Source organism: Sorex fumeus, unplaced genomic scaffold (assembly GCF_029834395.1).
Source record: "Sorex fumeus unplaced genomic scaffold, SorFum_2.1 ptg000187l, whole genome shotgun sequence".
Taxonomy (NCBI): domain Eukaryota; kingdom Metazoa; phylum Chordata; class Mammalia; order Eulipotyphla; family Soricidae; genus Sorex; species Sorex fumeus.
The window spans coordinates 99,313-120,743 of NW_026606244.1; the positions used below are offsets into that span (position 1 = coordinate 99,313).

The 21,431-nt window shown below is 48.6% G+C and overlaps 1 protein-coding gene across 1 annotated transcript; it reads left to right on the forward strand.

The window, feature by feature from the left end:
* The first annotated feature begins 11,126 nt into the window (after positions 1–11,126).
* On the forward strand, positions 11,127–21,095 carry THG1L (tRNA-histidine guanylyltransferase 1 like). Its single transcript, XM_056107969.1, has 6 exons — positions 11,127–11,346; positions 12,073–12,249; positions 13,299–13,468; positions 16,005–16,093; positions 17,930–18,037; positions 20,648–21,095. The coding sequence occupies exons 1-6, from the start codon at positions 11,156–11,158 to the stop codon at positions 20,807–20,809; spliced, it is 897 nt and encodes a 298-aa protein (XP_055963944.1). The 5' UTR covers positions 11,127–11,155; the 3' UTR covers positions 20,810–21,095.
* The last annotated feature ends 336 nt before the right edge of the window (positions 21,096–21,431 follow it).

The following is a 21,431-nucleotide window of genomic DNA, read 5'->3' on the forward strand; positions in this document are numbered from 1 at the left end:
CCCCCTTTGCAAACAGCCCTAATCCTTTTCGGGTTCCCCCACGTTCCGAGTGTCCATCTTTCACTTGGATCCTACCATCATTAATAAGTCTCTTGTCTTTTTCACTCCGATTTTGTTTCTTTTGAGGTCACACCGGCGGTGCTCAGGGCTTACTCCTGGCTCTGTGTTCAGGGATCAGCCCTGGAGGTGCTCAAAGGATCCTGAGGGGATGCCAGGGTTTGAACTCAGGTTGACCACGTGCAAGGCAAACCCCCCACGCCTTGTACTATTGCTCCGGCTCTTAAGACATTCAAATCGAGGACTCAAATATTTGCTTGGTAGTCACTGAAGTTACAGTCCCTTGACGTAATGTGGAAGGAAGGATCTATGAACTCAGGGAGATAGGAATGTTAAAACGGATCTCTTATGTTCACATTTAATTATCTCTTTCCTTTTTTTTTTTTTTTTTTTGGATTCTATGGAACATTTTCTTGAAGACATTGCTAAATGCCTGAATGAGGCAGCATGCACATACTTCACAAGCTCTATGATAGCTGTCTCCTCTGGGTCTGAGATGCCAGTGGAAGGGGACACAACGATATTAGGTCCCCTTGAGTTCACCCCAGAGTGGTAATCCAAGGGTTAGGAATAATATCAGGAGATAAGGCTAAAACCATAGTACTGAGCAGCAAACACTTATAATATTGGGTCACTAGGATCGTTTCTTTATTTCCTTTATTTGCGGTGGGGGGGTTCACACCTGGTGATGCTCAGGGATTACTCCTGGGTTTGCACTCAGGAATTACTCCTGGTGGTGTTCAGGGTACCATATGGGATGCCGGGAATCAAACCTGGGTCTGCAGCGTGCAAGGCAAACGCCCTACCCGCTGTACTATAGCTTCAGCCCCGGATTGTTACTATGTTTAATAGTCATGCTTTTAGAAACAAAAACTGATGGGAAGTTTATTAATGTACTAGACTAACCAAAAGTCAAAGAGAAAACTCTTGGCCTGGTAAGCAGAAATCTGCCTTTAGATCTTCTTGAAAAGTCACACTCTTGTACCCAGTTCATACATCTAAGTCAGTCTGTGGTCTGAAGCCCCAGACCTCTGACTGACAGGCAATGATCCCTGGAGGAAGGAACCTTCCAGCCTGGCCACAAAGAAGTGCAGTGCCAGAAGGACAGTGAAGAAAGCCCTGTGCACATTTACTTGCATGAATGGATTCTAATCCCAAAGGTATGAAATGTCACCATGGTCTTGTGATCAGAAGAGGGAAGGGGTTCTTGAATGAAGTCAGGTGATGAATTTTGGTCTGAGTCTCTCTCACCTGGAGTCCAGGGATCAGAAGACCAAATCTATTGACTACTTCCCCCCAGCTCTTGAACTTGAACACTTAGGCCAAAACAGACATATTCAGGGAAGGGCAGAACTGCCTCACTGACAAATTGATACATGAGATGCAGCAAAAGCCTATGGGACCTCTAAGAACCTCTAATATGGGCTCCCCCAAATCATCAACCAGAGGGGCATCACCTCCCCAAAGACTAACGCCTCCACTGAAGACTTGAACTGTCACCACAGTAACTACTAAATGGGCTCCATTGCACACACCTTTTAGCACAGAAACTGGATCTCAAGAGGATAACGGAATGACTCAGCTATTAAGTGATGACTCCAAATGCAGCCATTATATGGGATGGGGCCAGGGTACTGTTCTAGAGTAAGTCAGAGTAGCAGCTGGCATCTTTTACACTATTTCTGATCTCATCCATCTTTGTCCCCGTTCACCATCAACCATGACCATCAAAAGCTGTTTGCTTTTGTCTGGGAGAGAAAGGAAAACATCTTCAGCTTTCCTTTAGGGTTCCACTACTCTCCTGTTCTCTGTCACAATACAGCCTGCAAAGAATTTTTGCATGTGGACATTCCACCTAATAACATGCCAGTTCATGGCCCTGACCGGACCTGGTCGAAGAGGAAGCAGCAAGTGTCCTAATGCTGTAACAAAATGCATGTGTGTGTGTGTGTGGGGGGGGGGTGGCTCACCCGTGGAAACAAACCCATGAAATCTTGAGGATTCATAAACTCAGGGGAAAAGGGCATCTCCCCCACCCCATGGCATAAACCATCCAACGGTCCACTGGTAGAGCACTGTCAGGGAGTGCCCAGGCGGGCTAGCCAGGGTATGGTCCAGTAAGAGACACCGCCCCTGGTCCCCAAAACTAGCCATCACTCTGCGGCTGTCCCCGCTCTTCACAGTGATTTGTGAGCTGGATTCCCTGCACTCCAGAAGCTCTGCAGGTTGCCCAGGGGTGGTTTGGGCTGCCAACGCCCGCTGAGGGGTGAAAGGAGAACTAGTTCTGGGGGGTTCGCAGCTCGGAGCTGGGCCAGAGTCGGAGAAACCTGGACAGAGGTGCTTTCTCTGCGCAGACGAGGCCACCCCATCCGCCGGCCCTAACCCCACCGAGCGACGGGGTCCCCTGAAGGCGGCGCTGCAAGGGGCTCACCTGCTCACTGAAGTCCGGGCTGCCAAGGCCTCCTCCACGCAGCCCAGCGGGGATGATGAACCTCGAGGGCCCCACGGCCCAGGAGCGATGCAAGCTGCTCCGTTGTCTCCATGCAATGGAAGTCCCAGGCCCCTCAAAGTCGAATCATCCCGGGTCTTCGAGAGCCGGAAGTCCGAGGTCGCCGGAAGTCCCAGCCCCCGGAAGCGGAAGTCCCAAGTCCCTGAACCTGACCATGGCGCATGCGCACACGGGTGTAGTCTTGAGGCCAGGAATCTGGGGGTGCCCCCAGGGGTTTGCAGCCCATCTTGTGGCCTCGGGGTCAGACACCTGTGAAAGTGAGGCCTCTTTAACAGGCGTAACCTCTGCAGAGGCCCGTACCTTTCCCCAGGCGGCACGGGAGGGAGCCTCATGGCCATCCTGGGCGCCATGTCCAGGTCCAGAGACGACGAAAGGGGCAGCCCAAGGCGCTCTAAGAGGCACCCAGGGCCCCACCGAGTCCAGTAAGAAGGGCATCGCCCCCCTGGTGCCGCCTCATGAGAGGGTCCTGCTGGAGATGCACGCTCACATGCCAGAGTGGGCCGATGGCGTTGGATGGCATCGACGGGACGCTCGGGCCTGGCTTCGGGCCCTGGGTGCTGCCCGGCAGGGAGGATTCACTGCGCATGCGCAGCACCTCCGCCCAGTGCCGCAGAGGGTGAGAAACGCCACTGACACCCCCCATCCCCCCCAAGGTGAGAAGACAAACTGGCCAGGTACCCTGGGGAGTCCTCTGGAAACACCACTGCTCCCAAGACAGATGTCCAGGTTGGCCAGCTGCACCGCCCCCCCCACCCCAGGCTTCCAGGCACCTGGCCAGCCAGAGAAACCCCATCCCGAAAGCCAACAGGGACGGTGTGTCATATGCCCTTCTACTTGCCACGAAGGTGACCAGCTTGGCAGGGAACACGGGCTGGGAGAGATCCCAGACCAGCTGCTTGTCAGGTCCAGAAGCAAAAATACTTTGTCTTGGGATGTCTGAATTGATTCTTTGCCCTCCCTCCTTTTTTTTTTTTCATTGCACATGCCCTGCTAGCTTTTTGTATATTGCTTATTGGTTTGAGTTTTTTTTTTAATTTATTTGGTTTGGGGTCTACGTCAGGTAATGCACAGGGGCTCTAAACTAAGGAATTACTCTCAGTGGTGTTTGGCAGACCATATGGGATGCTGAAAGTTGAACCCAGATTGGCAGCATGCAAGGCAAACACCTTACCCACTGCAGTATTGCTCTGACCCTCTGTTTTGAAATCTTTTTAGCATTTCAAGACTCCAGAAGTGTGTGTGTGTGTGTGTGTGTGTGTGTGTGTGTTTCCTATACATATATTGATTTGATGAGTATTCAGACTTTCCAAAACCTTGTTTTGTAGGGTCAGCTCCAGAGTTCTTACTGCTTGTTGGAGGGGGTGGTCAGGAGACCATATGAGGTGCAGGCCTTCTAGAGCCAGAAGTCCCAGGGCCCCTCAAAAGCATAAGTTCCAGTCCCCCCCCCCCCCGAATGAAGTCTCAGGGCCCCCATGGAACCAGACAACACGGGAATGTTTCTAGATGACCTCCTTGTCAGGTCTGGAAGCAAATACACTTTGTCTCAGGCGTCTAAATTTAGGCAAGTATCTTTTTTGTTTTTCGTTTTTTTTTTTCTTCTTAGTACATGCCCTTCTAGCTTTTGTGTATAGTGGTGTGTAGGATAACACTGTTTTGTCCTTCCTCAGGTAGCTTAGGTTTATTGGGTCACTCCCATTCTTGCCCAAACAGGTAATCACTTTTGCTCCCTAATCAGATTCTGTTAGCTTGTAAGATCAGATCCTTCTAAGGACACTGAACTTGTATTATAAGCATTGTCCTTTCTGTATGGACACAGGAAGACAGTTAATATTATGCTTTGTAACTTGGGAGTTGATTGACTTCAAATAATATTTACTCCTGGGCATCTGCTTTCTTGGCTCAGTTGCCCTTAGTTCCTAGCAACCCCAAAACAGGGTCACAACGAGGGACTGAATGGACCCAGGGCAAGCTGTGAGCTACTCTGGCATCGAAATGGGCCAGGCCAAAGCACCACGATACTCAACTATAAGTTGAGGACATACTCATGGACAAACGCTGTCATGATCCACAAGTAACGATGAGACTAGGACCCTGCTGGGTCTAGGAAGACTAACCTGACCTGAAGGACTGCAGAATGTATAGTGAGATGTTCTCAGGAAGAACCAAACTGCAAGTTTATATCTCTTACTGTGCTCATACAGAATGACATTGCTAGAAATATTAGAAGTAGATTTATTACAACTATTTAAGTAGATTACTAGCTGAGGGAAGAACACACCCTCGTTGGGATCCCACCCTTGAGTGGATCTCCTAGTAATCTGGAGTGATCTCTTTAGATGAGATTTTTATCCTTGAGTTAATCTCCTGGAGGAGTGGTCTTACCTCTCTTTTTTGATTTGTTAATGTTCAACCCACCTTTGTGTCACTGCTTTATGTGATTGCTATATAAACTAAGACTGTAAGCTTGGAGAGGAGGAAAGTCAGAATTGAGAGAGCTCGGGCTCCAGAGATCCAGAGTCAGAGCCAGAAGGAGAAAGGGTTCCAGATTTTGGCCCAGGAGAGAAGGAGGCAGAGGAGAGACAGGAGTGAAGAAGACTGGAATAAACTACAATTGATACCGACCAGCCTGGCCCTCATTTCTTCCATTGCCTGCCCTTGGCCAACAGCCGTCCCGATCCAGGCCACACACAGCGGCTCAAGAGCACCGAATGCGGGCGGTGAGATAGAGCCGTCCAGAAAGCCTGCAAACACACAACCTTCGGTGTGTTAAGATTTTACAGTGGTGCTTATTATTTCTAAATCTTTTTTGGGGCGGCGGGGGAAGGGCACACCAAGCAATGCTCAGGGTTTTTTCCTGGCTCTGGGCTTCTGGTGGTTCTCAGGTGACCATATGGGATGCCAGAGATTGATCCTAGGTTAGCAGCGAGCAAAGCAAGCACCTTACCCAAGATACTTTCACTTTGCCACCCTGTTTCAGCATCTCAAGCATCAAGACACCAGTTTGTATTTTTTTTCCTCATATTGACTTAATGAGACTAAGACTTTCCAAAATCCTTGTTTTGGAGGATCAGGTCCCGAGCTGCTATTATTATTATTATTATTATTATTATTATTATTAGACTGGAGCGATAGCACAGCAGTAGGGCGTTTGCCTTGCACGCGGCTGACTCGAGGGACCCAGGTTCAATTCCTCTGCTCCTCTTGGAGAGACTGGCAAGCTACTGAGAGTATCTCGCCCGCACTGCAAAGCCTGGCAAGCTCCCCATGATATATTCAATATGCCAAACATAGTAAGAACAAGTCTCACAATAGAGACGTTACTGGGCCTGCTCGAGCAAAACGATGAACAATGGGAGGACAGTGCTACAGTGCTAAGGCCTGAAACTAAGTGATGAGTCTTTCTCCTCCCTGCCCCCCACCCCTGCCTCTTTCTCTTCCTTTGTTTTGGGGCCACATGCATCAGAGCTCCGGACCAGATGATGCCAGGAATCCAGGGAGGATTCCTCCCCCATGCAGCAAAGCTCGTGGAGTTCCTTTGACCTCTACTGTCTTTCTTTTCTCTCCTGCCTCTTCCCTTTCCTCTCTCCTCTCTCGGCCTTCCTCCCTTCACAGCCTCACCTCTCCCCCTCCCCCTCTCTCTTCCCCTCTGAGCTGTGTGCCCTGCCCCCACCTCTCTCTCCCTGCTGGGTGACTATGGAGCTACATTGCTGGGAAAGGCTCTAATCCCTTAGTGCATCTGTGGGCAGGAGATACGCCCCAGTGCTAAAGTGCAGGCCTTGCACGCAAGACATCTGCGTTCCAGCTCCTGCTGCTAAAACAAAAGTACCTTTGATGGATAGAAGAACATTGCACTGATGGGTGAGGGAAGGGCAGTGGAAGGGCAGCTGAGCAGTTCTGTATGGATTTAGTCTCTAACTGGTCACGTGACCTCGGGCAAGATAACTTCCACTACTTGGTTTCTTTATCTGTCAAATGATGGTGGTGTGAGGTATTTCTCAGATTATGAGAGTATAATAAAAATAGAGTGAAACTATTTTTATTGATTTTGGGGTTTGGGGGACCATGCTTGGTGGTGCGCAGGGCCTGCTCCTGGCTCTGTGCTGAGGGATCACTCCTGATGAGGCTCCAGGGATGACATGGGATGCTGGGGATCGAACCCTGCTTGGTGCACTTGCAAGGCAAGCACCCTACCCTCGGTACTACCCCACTTATGATACACAGCCTCTGCATATAGCAGTATAAACCTCTACTCTATTCCAAGGATCGCTTTTCTACATTTGTCTTTCAGATGACCTTATCTTAGCAAGCGCTCAGTGAGACTTGATCCCTTGCCTGTCTTTGTCACTCTGATGATCTGGAGCCATGTGCTTTCCCTGGAGCATAGATGAGTTGGGTCATTGCAACCCAAACCTTGTGATCTGGATCTGGGAAAGGGAGCTGAGACAGGCAAAAGGCCTCACTTGTCTGCTTGAACACTGGAAAGCAAGGCCATGATGAGAGAGAGAGAGGGCTCTGCACTTGGCAGCAAAGCATGGGGATTGGCCCGAAGAAATAGTGTCTGGAATAGCTTCAAGTTTGATCCCTGGAACTGCACTGAGGCCCCTCCGAACGCTGCCAGGAGTGATCCTGAGTACCGAGCCAGGAGTCAGCCCTGCGCACTGCTGAGTGTGGGCCCCAGAGAGAAAAGGGTGGGGACTGATCTTATACCTGATGAAGCAGGCCACAAGCTTTAAGCCAGTGTTCATTCAAACTGAAAGTCAGTGATTTCAGACCTGTTGTAGCAAAGCTATCTTCTTCTGATCTTTTCATCTGGGTTGGAGTTTATTTTATTTTATTTTTTGCTTTTTGGGTCACACCTGATGTTGCACAGGGGTTACCCCTGGCTCATGCATTCAGGAATTACTCCTGGCGATGCTCGGGGGACCCTATGGGATGCTGGGAATTGAACCTGGGTCAGCCGTGTGCAAGGCAAATGCCCTCCCTGCTGTGCTATCGCTCCAGCCTGGGTTGGAGTTTAAACACTGCTTCCCTGCAGGAAAAATGAGAGGGACCATTCCTAATGTATCCCCAACCAGGATGGGTCTCCCGGCTTTCCAACATGTGCTGAGGCACTGCCAACTGTGGGCCAACATGTGTTTAGAATATATCCTCCTCATGGACTGCAGGCACCCAGATGGCTTTTGGCTACTGGATCTTACCATGCAGGGTGCTCAGAGCAAATGAATAAATACATTTTCAGTGAAAGAGCCCATCACGGGCTCCAGCGCAACAAGGGGCTAGGAAACACGTAGTTCATTTCCCCTTTCCGTTCTCCTGCAGTCTTGTCCATGACCCTTAGTGACCACATCCTCCTGCCTTCCGGAACCTCTGCTCAGTCCAGAATGAATCACAAGCTGGCCCTTGTTTCGAGACACACAGTGATCATTTAGAAATAAAATCCGTTCACTCTGACCTCCGCATGCATCATCGCAAAGCTGCAGAATAAATACAATTAGAAATTCCAAGGCCCCTTAGCCATTTATTGGGTCTAGATTAATAGCCTTCCATTTTCTACACAGGCACATCCTGGGCTTTCTGAATGCTTCTGTGCCTCGGAGCCATGAGAGAACCAGACAGGCTTCTTTCCTGGAAGCCTACCCATCCTTGCCAGCCAGAAATTTGATTAGAGAGGCTCCCAGGGAGACTTGAGACACAAATTATTCCTCTTCCTTCCCCGCCTCATTCTGAATTGCATCTACATAATGCAGCTCTGAGTGCAAATGTGAGTCAGCATCGGGGAAGCCAGACACAAACCAGACCCCGAGGTCATTCGACTTCCCTTCCCGTCAGCCCCACTAGGTAAGGGAGCTTCTAATAGAAGCTGATCTTAAGAGAGAGGAAAAATAAAATAAAATGAGGTCACTCTTCAGTCAGGTCACTAATTGCTGTGTGTGGCACATTTGTAAATTTTTAAATTTATGGTAGAATTCACAAGAAATAAAAAGTTTTCATTTGGCCCATTTCTGAGTGTGTGGAGTGGTGAGTCCCTTCATGTTGCTGTGCAACCAATCTTCAGAATGCTTTTCATCCTGAAGAAAATTCATCTCAAACTGAATTTTTTCAAACAATTTGACAGTCTGGGCCGGAGCAGGTAAGGCATTTGCCTTGCACGTGGCTGCCCTGGGTTCAATCCCCGGCATCCCATATGGTCCCCCAAGCACTTCTAGGAATAATTGCTGAGCACAGAGCCAGGAGTAATACCTGAGCATTGCTGGGTGTGCCCCAAAAAGCAAAAAAAAAAAAAAATTAAAAATCAAGACACTCTGATGAAGGGTCTGGTGTTGGAACAAATGCACGAAACCCATGTCATTTACAGTTTTGTAAATCATGGTGCCAAAAATTAAAAAATATATAAAATTAAAAAATGTGGGGCTGGAGCACAGCAGGTAAGGCTATTTACCTTGTACGCGGCCAATCCGGGTTCGATTCCCAGCATCCTATATGGTCCCCTGAGCAAAGCACCAGGATTAATTCCTGAGTGCATGAGCCAGGAGTAAACCCTGTGCATCACCGGGTGTGACCAAAAAAGCGAAAAACAACAAACAAACAAACAAAAATGCCCTGAAAGTCATGCAAAACCTCTGAATCAAAACCTGAGTCCCTAGCGACAGTCATTGTGCCCTGTCTCTTTGAATCTGACTGCTCCAGCCTTATTTGTTGAGTTTCCAGAATCACGCAGTGTTTGTGTCTCCTGACATGAATATGCCCCCATCCCTGACCAATCCCTTCTTAGGCTGTTCTATAAGACTTGGGGTTTGGGGGCTGGTTCTGCACCTTGTGCTGTGCTCACCCAGTAACCTGAAATGGACATGGGAACTTGCTTCTGAGAGATGCATCATTTTACTTGCAGAGCAAAAGCTGAATACATCCCCTCCTTGCACATAAAATGTCCTCTCCTTTGCCTTACAGCTAACCCTAGTTCTGTCCCAACTTACTTTGTAATTATCAGCCATGTGAGTTCTCCAGATACATGTTATTAAGTGCTGGATTTTTTTTTCTCCTGCTATTTTGACTGATGTTCACTTTTATTTGTCCAGACTCAGAAAAATTCAAACTTCCTTCTGTACCCTAAAAATGTACACAAAGTGGTAACAGTGATTATATGAAGTACACTGGAGTCAACCAGAGATGTACTTTTCACTCCATATTGTTTTACTGTCTCAAATTTTCTCAAAAAGAAATAGGTAAGTATGTAATGAAGTCATACTTATATACTTTTTATGTAAAAAAAAGCACTTGAAGCACTGCACAAACATCAAGGTTTTGTTGCTACTACTATCTACTAGCAATAAAAAATAAAATTTTTGTTTAGTGGTGAAAAAGTTGAACATATTCATTTTGTGTGATAACATGTCGGAGTAAAATGATGCATTTTTTAAAAAAAATTATGTTCTGCATGATTGCCATTCAGTGCCTCTTTTGCAAACCTCAGCACCCAAAAGGGGAGAGAGAGAACAAAAGGGAATGTCCTGCCACAGAGGCAGGATGTGATGGGGGGGATGGGGGAGTGGAAGGGATCCTGGGATCATTGGTGGTGGAGAATGGGCACTGGTGGAGGGATGGGTACTCGATCATTGTATAACTGAAACCCAAGCACAAAAACTTGTAAGTCTACAACTGTACCTCATGGTGTTTCACTAATAAAAATTTTTAAAGAATTAAAAAAAAATCATGTTCTGGATAATGATTTTGGAAAATACTCCAGGTTGAGTGGGAAAAAATATCAAAATTGTAGAGGTATAATTCCAGTTTTGTGCGTTCCTGGTAGAAAAAAATATACTGGAAGAAAAAAATATACTGGAAGAAACCATCCATGATGATTTGTAGGAGGAATAATAAAGATAAATCTTTTGTTTTGTTTTGCTTTTTTTTGGCTACACCCATTGGTGCTCCAGGGTTACGTTACTCCTGGCTCTGCGCTTAGGAATTATTCTTGGCGGTGTTTGGGGGATCATATGGGATGCCGAGGGTGGAACCCAGATCGGCCATACACAAGGTAAATGCCCTACCCACTGTGCTATCATAGGCTCTAGCCCCAAAGTTAGTTAAAAAAAAAAATTCTACCCAATAGTTTCTGCACACTTAACATTTTTTCCCTTTCTTTTCTTCCCTTGGGCCACACCTGGTGGTGGTCAGGGACTAATCCGAGCGGGTTTAGGAGACACTATGGGATGCCGAGATTCGAACCGCTCCCTGCAAGCGCCCAACCCGCCGTCCTATCGCACTCAAGCCCCTATCTTTAAGGTTTTCTATAACAAACCCATAGACGTTATTTGGAAAGGGGGGTAAAACACCACCACTCAGCTTTCAACCTTGGTCGGAAAAGGATCTGTGAAGCGTCGTGGGAACGACCTGCAGCAAGAAGGAAGCAGCTGCAAAGGAAACATCCCCACCTCCTTCCAGGTCTGGACGTGGACCAGAGAGGACAGCCGGGGCAGGCGACCGAGACGTCGGCCTCCATGGCGGCTAGAGCGGCCGGCTCTCGACAGGGGACAGGAACTTCCGGGGCGGCGCTCCTTCCGTCTTTTCTCTTCCGCGGGGAGGGAGGGCATGTGGATCGTTGGCAGCGTGAGGATTCGCGATTGCCTGGCGGCCACTTCCGCTACCCTGCACCGGTGCCTGAAGCTAGGGGCGACCATGGCCAAGAGTAAGTTCGAGTACGTGCGGGACTTCGAGGCCGACGACACCTGCTTGGCCCACTGCTGGGTGGTGGTGCGGCTGGACGGCAGGAACTTCCATAGGTGAGAGCAGTGCGCGCGCTTCCGGGGTAGCACCCCCCCCCCCGACCGTCGTCCCGGTTACCGGGGCAACACGGCAGCCAATGAGCGCGCAGCACTGCGCATCCCTCTTGCTGGATGCGCTGAGCACGAAGTCAATAGGGGGCTGGTGAGCTGGCCGCGGGAGCCTATAGGCACGCACTTCTTGGCACGGACCCGGTGGGAAAAACGTTGCAACCCCTCCGTCAGGTCCCAATTGCCCGGCTTTTTGTTAGCGATCCTCCAGGGCTCTTCAGAGACCCTCTCACACCTTGGGGTGAACAGCATTTAGTAATACGTTCTTGTATTTATTTATCAGTACCGGACAGGTGGATTGGGGTACAGGAGAGAAAGAGGGAGGGGAAAGTGTTACAGAAATTCGGGAATTTACAAAAACTGGGTACCTAATGATAGTGATTATCGTAACTTGCAAAGAGCCAGGCAGAGTGGCTATTTGCTATATTCTAATTGTCCAGTCCTGTGGAGTAAATCACTTGATCCCACAGAAAAGGGAAAGGGGAAACGTGCCTTGTTATGCTTCCTCGATTGGCCCCAGGCAAGAAAATGATTAGAGTCCTAAAGAAACTAGGTGTGGCGGCTGGAGGAGTTTTGGGTTCTTGGCTCTGTACCAGAGTCTTCCTCTCTGAATATCCCCCACCAATCGTGGTGTTAATGAGGGCATTTGGACATCCCAGTTCTTTTCCACTGAAGGTTTGCGGAGAAGCACAATTTTGCGAAACCTAATGACAGCCGTGCTCTCCACCTGATGACCAAGTGTGCCCAAACTGTCATGGAAGAACTGGAGGATATTGTGATTGCCTACGGACAGAGCGACGAGTACAGCTTTGTGTTCAAGCGTAAGAGCAATTGGTTTAAAAGAAGAGCAAGGTAATTCCCTGGCCTTGTTCCTTGAGAGTATTTCTAGTCACCTCCTGGCTTCTGCTTTTTCTTTCTTTCTTTTTTTGCATCTCACCCGGTGATACGCAGAAGTTACTCCTGGCTCATGCACTCAGGAATTACACCTGGTGGTGCTCTGGGGAACATATGGGATGCTGAGAATCGAACCCGGGTCAGCTGTGTGCAAGGCAAACGCCCTGCCCACTGTGCTATCACTCCAGCTCCTCTTCTTTTTCTTAATGGCAGACTTTGCAATTGGTGGTGGTCTGTATGGAATTTATGATGGCAAGTTTCCGTTCAGATTGTTTTACTGCCATTTGGATCCTGAGCATTATGTGAGTTTCTTCTTATTTCCCTCCAGTCCCTTTCACCTGGCATTGCACTAGAAACAGAAATCTAAGAATATGGGCCAGAGAGATAGTACAGCGGGTTAGGTGCTTACCTTGCTCATAACTGACTCTGGTTCAATCCCCAGCACCCCTTAGGATTCTCGAAGCTCCGCAAGAATGATCCCTGAGTGCAGAGCCAAAATTAAGCTCTGAGCATTGCCAGGTGTGATCCAAAGATAAAATAGAAAAAATAAATCTAAGAATATGACTCATGGGTTGGCTTTGGCCACTGACAGTCTATATATTGCAACATTGCTAAACTTTTTAATTAAGGGGAAATCTCATTCAAAACACACATTTGATTTGGCAGTATTTTGAAACGCCTACGGAACAGATCTCTTATTGGGTTGGCATATTTTAAAAATAATCATCCCCAAGATTTAAAACCAAAAGCAAAAATAAATAAATAAATAAAGCCCTCTCTTGAACCATAGATTTACATCATATCCTAGAGTGTCAACTTTGGTGCTAGTGAATTGCTGGTCGGAAGAAGAGGCAGGCTGTATAGTCTATCACATCCAAACACATGTTATCTCTTGGCTTCCTGGGTGGTTTGTGTAATCTCTCTGTTGCACCTATAGTCATGGTCCTGAACTAATGTCATGTGTTTTCTTTTCTCTTGCTCCACCCAATGTACCTTATCTTTGCTAGTAAGTTCATGACTCACGTGGCCTCCCAGTTTGCCTCCAGCTATGTGTTTTATTGGCGGGATTTCTTTGAGGACCAGCCTCTTCTGTATCCCCCAGGCTTTGATGGAAGAGTTGTGGTGTATCCTAGCAACCAGACTTTAAAGGACTACCTCAGCTGGCGGCAAGCAGATTGTAAGTAAAGCCCAATAAACCACCGATTTTGTTCTTAGAGGTCTTTGCCTTATATGTATTTTGTTTGGAATGCAATATCCCAGAGGTGGTTTTTATTTATTTATTTACTTTTATCGTTTTGGTTTGTTTTGGAGTTATCCAGTGTTGCTCAGGGCTTACTCCTGGCTCTGCGCTCAGGAATCTCTCCTTCCTGTGCTTAGAGGACTATATCAGGTGCCGGGGATAGAACCCAGGTCTCACTTGTGCAAGGCAAGTGCTCTTCCTGTACTATCGCTCTGACTCTTCTGAGATTATTTTTTTTCCCTTTTTGGGCCACACCCAGCTATGCTTGGGGGTTATTCCTAGCTCTGCACTCAGGAATCACACCTGTTGGTGCTTGCGGGACCATATCGGATGCCAGGATTGAACCCAGGTTGGCCGCATATGCAAGGCGAACGCCCTACCCTCTGTAGGGTACTATCTGTACTATTGCTCCAGCCAGATATTTTTTATTAATTGGGAGAAAGGTCATTGAAAATTAAAATACCATATATAAATACTCTCTGATTCTAGCTCTAAAAAAACCCCAAAATTGTGGTCTACATATGTACTAAGTGTTGAACAGAGTTCGTGTAGCTGGTGCTACCTTTATCTCACATGTGTGCACCTATGCTCTTGCACGCAAAGACACTTGTGCACATGCATGCAAATACAAACATATATGCTCCCGCCTGCATATACATACAAACAAGTACACATGCTTCTGATGCACTTACATAGCTGCACAAGTACACGCAAATACACATGCTCCTGCATCATGTACCTAGACAAATAATATGCTCCTGCATGCACGTGCACATACAAAGACACGTGCTCCTGTGTGCATGTACATCAACACATGAATACACATGCTCTTTCATGTATTTATACAGAAACATACAAATAGGCTTCTTATCACGTACATGGACACATACAAATACACATGCTTCTGCATGCACAAAGGCACACACAAATACATATGCTCCTTTCATGCATTTACACAGAAGTACACAAATACATGTGCTCCTGCATCACCTATATAGACACATACAGATACACATCTCCTGCATACATGCAAATACTTATGCTACTGCATGCATGCATGTACACAGACACACAAATATATATGCTCCAGCTTCACGTACATGGACACATACAAATACACATGCTCCTGCTCTCATACAGCACACAAATACACATGCTTCTGCATGCACGTACACAGACACGCAATTCCACATATTCCTGCATCACGTACATACGATCACGACCATCCTGTTATTCGTTGATTGCCTCGAGCAGGCCCCAGTAACGTCTCCTTTGTCCTAGCCCTGAGATTTTTTTTAAAAAGTGCCATATTCAAAGCTCTTTCAGGGTTAGGAGAATGAGACCCATCATTGTTACTGGTATTTGGCATATTGGGTACACCACGGGGAGTTTGCCAGACTCTGCCTTGTGGGCAGGTTACATTCGGTAGCCTGCCAGTTTGTCCAAAGTAGGAATGAGATAATAAAATGTCACTTGGCCGCGAATGCGCACAGACACATACAAATACACATGCTCTTGCATGCGCAACATTGACATGCGCGTATACACACACACATAAATACACATGCTCCTGCATGCACGTACACAGACGTGTACACACGTGCACGTACACATGCTCACAGGAGCCCGTACACATTTTTCCTGTACCCCCTTTCTCCCCCGGGCACAGCTCCTCTGTGTCTGTAGTTTCTGTTCTTGTTGGCCTTGGTGGGTATTGGAGTTGTGCCTCCTGCCTTGCAGGACTGTGAAATAAACAGGACATTCTCTCATGTGCTGCTTCTTGATTTTTCCAGACGAATTTGAGGAAAGGGCTGGCCTGCTATAAAGCAGGTCACTTTGAAAGTACCCTTGGGGCTGGAGCGATAGCACAGCGGGTAGGGCGTTTGCCTTGCACGCCGCTGACCTGGGTTCAATTCCCAGCATCCCGTATGGTCCCCTGAGCACCGCCAGGAGTAATTCCTAAGTGCATGAGCCAGAGTAACCCCCGAGCATCGCCGACTGTGACCCAAAAAGCAAAAAAAAAAAAAAAAAGAAAAGAAAAAAGAAAGAAAGTACCCTTAAGCTTAATGGGTATACAGGAACAGATGTGGGAACATGTGATGAGTCAGCAGGAAAAGTCCTCAGGAAGTGGCTTGTTCTTTTGCCTTTCTTCATGCCCGTGTGTCCCCTGCGGGGGACGGGGCCAGTTACCCCAGGCCTCTCTGAAGAGGAGAGCGGTGGGACTCCAGTGTTCTCGGCAGCACCGGTGTCGGGGGAAGGCTGGGACTCAACAGTGCTGCTCTGAGGCCGGAGCCATAGCACAGCTGGCACGTGACTGACCGGGGTTCGTTCCCCGGCATCCCCATAGGGTCTCCCAAGCACCGCCAGGAGGAATTCCTGAATGCAGAGGCAGGAGTAGCCCCTGAGCAGGCTGGGTGTGATCCAGAAAGAAAAATAAAAACGAAAAACTAGTGCTGCTCTGCTCTCCCCACAGGCCACATCAATAACCTGTACAACACGGTGTTCTGGGCACTCGTACAACAGTCTGGACTCACGCCCGTGCAAGCCCAAGGAAGACTGCAGGTACAGAGCTCTGCCTGGGACATTTGTCTGTCCGGTCCCCTCTGGGTGCTATGCTGTCTCGGGTCTTCTCCTGCTTTCTGCTTCTGTAGCACTGTCGCAGTGTCCTCCCGTTGTTCATCAGTTTGCTCGAGCGTGCCCAGTAACGCCTCCATTGTGAGACTTGTTACTGTGTTTGGCATATCGAATATGTCACAGTAGCTTGCCAGGCTTTGCCGTGAGGGCGAGATACTCTTGGTAGCTTGCCAGGCTCTCCGAGAGGGGCAGAGGAATTGAACCCGGGTCGGCCATGTGCAAGGCAAACGCCCTACCCACTGTGCTATCGCTCCAGCCCAGAAGTCTCACTCATAGCAGCCCTGCAGCCCATTTCCTTTGGCCTCAAGGAACTTTCCTGTCTTCTCCCCCCACCCCCGTCTCACTGGGTCTGCATTCCCACATGATATTGTTGGGCCGGAGCACAGTCCCCTTGGCCCTTGAGCTCTTTCGTTTGGTCAGGCTCGCTTGGCCAGGCCTAGCCAGGCGTCCGCTGCCCTGGCCTCATCCCGCGGTGCCTGAAGTGTACTCGGGGCTCCTCTAGCTTCTCGTATTTATGGCCTTGGCACACATCAGGCTTGAATGCTCACCTCTCGATCCTGCTTCTGTCTAATTCTGTCTTTCCTACCTTAGTTCCCTGTAGGTACAGTGGGGGATTCTTAGTTCCTCATAGTTTTTTTTTTTTTTTGTCTTTTTGGGTCACACCTGGCGATGCACAGGGGTTACTCCTGGCTTTGCACTCAGGAATTACCCCTGGCGGTGCTTAGGGGAGACCATATGGGATGCTGGGAATTGAACCCGGGTTGGCCGTGTGCAAAGCCCTACCCGCTGTGCTATTGCTCCAGCCCCAGTTCCTCATAGATTTATGGTGAGAATTAAATGGCATGTTCGGTAGGAACTGTGGTCTAGTTAAAAAAAAACAACACACACACACACAAAAAAACCACGTTGTAAGTACTTGGTGAACACTGGCTTTTATTTATTTATTTTTGCTTTGCTTTTTGGGTCACACCCAGCAATGCTCAGGAGTTACTCCTGGCTCTGTACTCGGGAATTATTCCTGGCGGTGCTGGGGGGACCATATGGGATGCCGGGGATCGGGGATCGAACCCAGGTTGGCCACACGCAAGGCACATGCCCTACATGCTGTATGATTGCTCCATCCCAACACTGGCTTTTATTATTAGAGCGACAGGCCAGCCTGGGATGCCATGTGTGGCCGATAGCCCCTCATCTATCACCAGAGACATGTAACAGCACTCACCAGGAGACGGGTAGCTTTATCCAGATTTGGAAGATATGAATTGAGGTTTTTGTTTTAGTTTTCATTTGGTTTTGCGCCACAGTCAGTGATGCTCAGGGCTTAACTCCTGTGCTCGGGGATCATTGGGGGACCGGATAGGCTGCTGGGGATCGAACCTGCGTTGGCTGTGTGCCAGGTACTAACTGTCTGCTACTATCGCACCGGCCCCTGTGCAATTCATGTCATCTTCCTAAGCATCAGAGTTCTCCTTTCTGGTGTAGAAGTGGGTACCAGGGAGAAGATCCACCCATAGTGTGTGGCGAGCACCAGGCCCTTCATTCCTGGCCTCTCGCCCCATTACAGTCGAGACTTGTGTTTTGTTTTGTTTTAAGATCCGACCTGTACACCCGGTCCCCTCCCATGAGTGCTTCTCCGATGGGGGCCATCTGCCATCTCTGCTTCTTGATTTGTTGGGTGTTGAGGTGGAGGAGGGAGCAGAGAGAGCCGGGGCAGGGGGCAGACGAAACCTTCTCAACCACTGATGCCTGCTTTCACTTTCTTAGGGGACTCTTGCTGCAGACAAGAATGAGATTTTGTTTTCTGAGTTTAACATCAACTACAACAACGAACCACTGATGTACAGGAAAGGGACGGTGTTGATATGGCAGAAGGTAATGGATGCTCTTGCACCCCCCCCCCCCACCCCCCAAGGCTTATACCCCACCTGGTACACCCCTGGCTGCAGCTGCCAGCTTATATGAGTACCTTGGACAGTGAGATTCTGCCTGTTTTTTATTTTTTTCGTTTTGGAGCATACCCGCCAGTGCGCAGGGGTTACTCCTGGCGGTGCTCAGGGGACCATATGGGATGCTGGGAATCGAACCCAGGTTGACCACATGCAAGTCAAATGCCCTACCCGCTGTGCTATTGCTTCAGTGACATTGCCTATCATTTTGGATGCTCCTGATACCTCTTTGTCAGTGACCATTATGATCGTAACTCTTCCCACTTCCATAATAAGAATCACAGAAGGTGCAATGGTATGGTAGAGTCAGTAGGACACTCACCCTGCACGTAACTGACCCAAGTTCGAGCCCTGGCACCCGAAAGGGTCTCCCAAGTACTGCCAGGAGTGATTACTGAGTGCAGAGCCAGGAGTAAGCCCCTAGCACTGCTGAATGTGGCCCAAAAAACTAGGGGGAAAATGTATTACAGAATCTTAGAAGCAGTACATATAAGTTTCCTTTCCCCAACTCAGAACCAAACCACTTTAAGCTGTTGGAGAGAGAATACTTCGAGCTGACCTGAATTCAATCCCCAGTGCTGCATATGGTCCCTGACCACAAGCCATGAGTATACGCCCTGAGCAACGCCAGGTGTGACCCAAAAACCAAATAAACAAATGGCCTATGAATGCAGAAATCTCCCTGTGTACGCTGTCCCCTTTTCAAAGTTTCTTTTTGATTGTTTTGATTTATGGGTCCTACCCACCTAATGCACAGGGCTTCCTCCTGGCTCTGTGCTCGGGGATCCCTCCTGGCAGGCTCCAGGGAACCCAGTCAGCCAGATGCAACCCAAGTTGTCTCTCCATCCCCTTAAATGGACCATTTAAAAGACACTCTCAGGGGCTGGAGCAATAGCACAGCAGGTAGGGCCTTTGCCTCACGCGCAGCAGACCTGGGTTGGATTCCCAGCATCCCCTAGGGTCCCCCGAGCACCAACAGGAGTAATTCCTGAGTGCAGAGCCAGGAATAACCCCTGAACATCGCCGGGTATGACCCAAAAAGCATAAAATAATAAATAAATAAAGGGCACTTTTGTTCTCGTCGCATCACTGTTGAATCCGGACACATGCGCTTGTACACACACACACACACACACACACACACACACACACACACACACCCCTCTCTCGGCAGTGCTAGATGCTGGAGATGAGGGTTCCATCATTCAGGACGTTGGGGAAATTCTCCAGCCGTACACGCTAATGACTGAAGTGTGCTGTGAGGAGTCTCTGCACGTACCTACATCCTTCATCCTACCAATATTTCCTCGGCATCAGCTCCTGGGCATAACATTCTCCCCGCATTCATTTCCTCCGTGTAAAGTTTCTTCCTGTTGTTAAGTATTAAAGTGGTACTTGGAGAGCGATTTGTTCTTCTAGCAACTTCAGCTCTTTGTTGGGGATTTTTTTTTTTTAATGGGGAAGGTTTGGGCTATGTCCTGTGGGGCTTGAGGCTTATTCCTGGCTCTGAGTGACCTCCTGGTGGGGCTCAGGGGACCATACGCACTGCCAAGTGATTCCATTTGGGGTCGGCCGTGTGCAAGGCAAGCGCTTTACCTCCTGTCTTATCTCTCCGTCTCCTTTTACGGGCATTTTAAAAGCATTTATTGCCTCAGCTACTCCCTACTGTGTGCACTGTGTGGGTGGAAGGGCAGACGTGCTCTTCATTCTGTTGTTATTGCTAATATGCAGCAATTGCTCCTTTGCTCCTAAGCTTCCCTCTCAGAGATTTGCATCATGAGGTGATTTTTTTTTCGTTTGATTTTTTTTTTTAAGTTATAAAGAAATTTGCTCAAGCGGGCCCAGTAACGTCTCCATTGGAGACTTTGTTGTTACTGTGTCTGGCATATCGAATACTCTCGGTAGCTTGCCGGGCTCTCCGAGAGGGGCGGAGGAATCGAACTCGGGTCGGCCATGTTGGCCGCTTGTAAGGCGAACGCCCTACCTGCTGTGCTATTGGCTGGAGAGAAAGTGCCGTGGGAAAGGCCTTGCAGCAGACCCGGCTTTTATCTTTGCCATTCCATACGGTACCCTGAGCACCACCAGGAGTCATTCCTGAGTGCAGATCCAGGAGTAAGCCGTCAGCATCGCTGGGTGTGACCCAAAGACAAAAACAAAAACAACAAATAGAAAAGAGGGGCTGGAGCTATAATCCAGTGGGTAGGGCATTTGCCTTGCATGCAGCCGACCTGGGTTCGATCCCCAGCATCCCATATGGTCCCCCAAGTATCACCAGGAGTAATTCCTGAGTGCAGAGCCAGGAGTAACCCCTGTGCATTGCTGGGTGTGACTCAAAAAAAACAAAACAAAACAAAGAAAAAAGAAATTCATGCATATATATCAGGCAGTAGGGGATTAAAAAGTAAAAAATGTAGAATGTATATTTCTCCCTCATCTCCTCCTCCTTCTCTTCCTCCTCTCTTCCTCCCTTCCCCCTCCTCCCTCTCCTCCCCTTCCCTCTGCTCCCTAATTGACATTGTCAATGTTTGGCCCGTAGGTGGATGAAGTCACGACAAAAGAAATCAAGCTGCCAGCAGAAATGGAAGGGACCAAGATGTCAGTCACCCGGACACGGTCGAAACCGGTGGCCTTGCACTGTGACATCATCGGGGATGCTTTCTGGAAAGAACACCCAGAGATCCTGGATGATGACAGCTGACCCCGTGCCCCCTGACTCCGGCGCGTGAAACATACGAGCCCCCCACACCCCCACCTCCAGCCTTGGACAGGGCTCCTGGGCCTCTGCCAGCCAGGACTGTGTTGGGCAGCGGCACGGCCATTGGCATCGGGAGAGGGGACAGCAAGGACGGGGGCTTGCTCAGGGCAAGTGTGTCTGGCCACAGAGTGTGGAGGCCGCCTTTCTTGCCCTGTTCGAACATGGTCCCTGCCGTGGAAGTGCATTTTAAAGAATCCATGCTACTCTTTTTATAAAGCAAGAAACTATATTATGCCTTGCGAAATGAGTCATTTTTAGATTGTGGCATAAAATCTTATTTAAAAAATTAGAAAAAAAAGTGACAAGTTCTTTTTCACTTGGAATAGAAGATGAATCAAGACTTGCATTGTCCCCTTTTGGGGTTTTGGTTTTGGGGGCCACACCCAGTAATGCTCAGGGCTTACTCCTGGCTCTGTGCTCAGGGATCACCCTAGTGTGCATCCTAGTAGGGTGCTAGGGATTGAACGCGGGCTGGCTGCTTAAAAGGCATGTGTCCTACCTGCTGTCGTATCACTCTGGTCCCCTTGCCCAGTTCTTTAATTTCTTACATTTTTTTAATTAAATC

Coding starts and splice junctions, on each gene's coding strand:
- THG1L (XM_056107969.1), top strand. CDS start 11,156: ATGTGGATCGTTGGCAGCGTGAGGATTCGCGATTGCCTGGCGGCCACT. Junction 13,469..16,004: donor CAGCTGGCGGCAAGCAGATT/GTAAGTAAAGCC, acceptor CTCTCCCCACAG/GCCACATCAATAACCTGTAC. Junction 16,094..17,929: donor AAGCCCAAGGAAGACTGCAG/GTACAGAGCTCT, acceptor TCACTTTCTTAG/GGGACTCTTGCTGCAGACAA.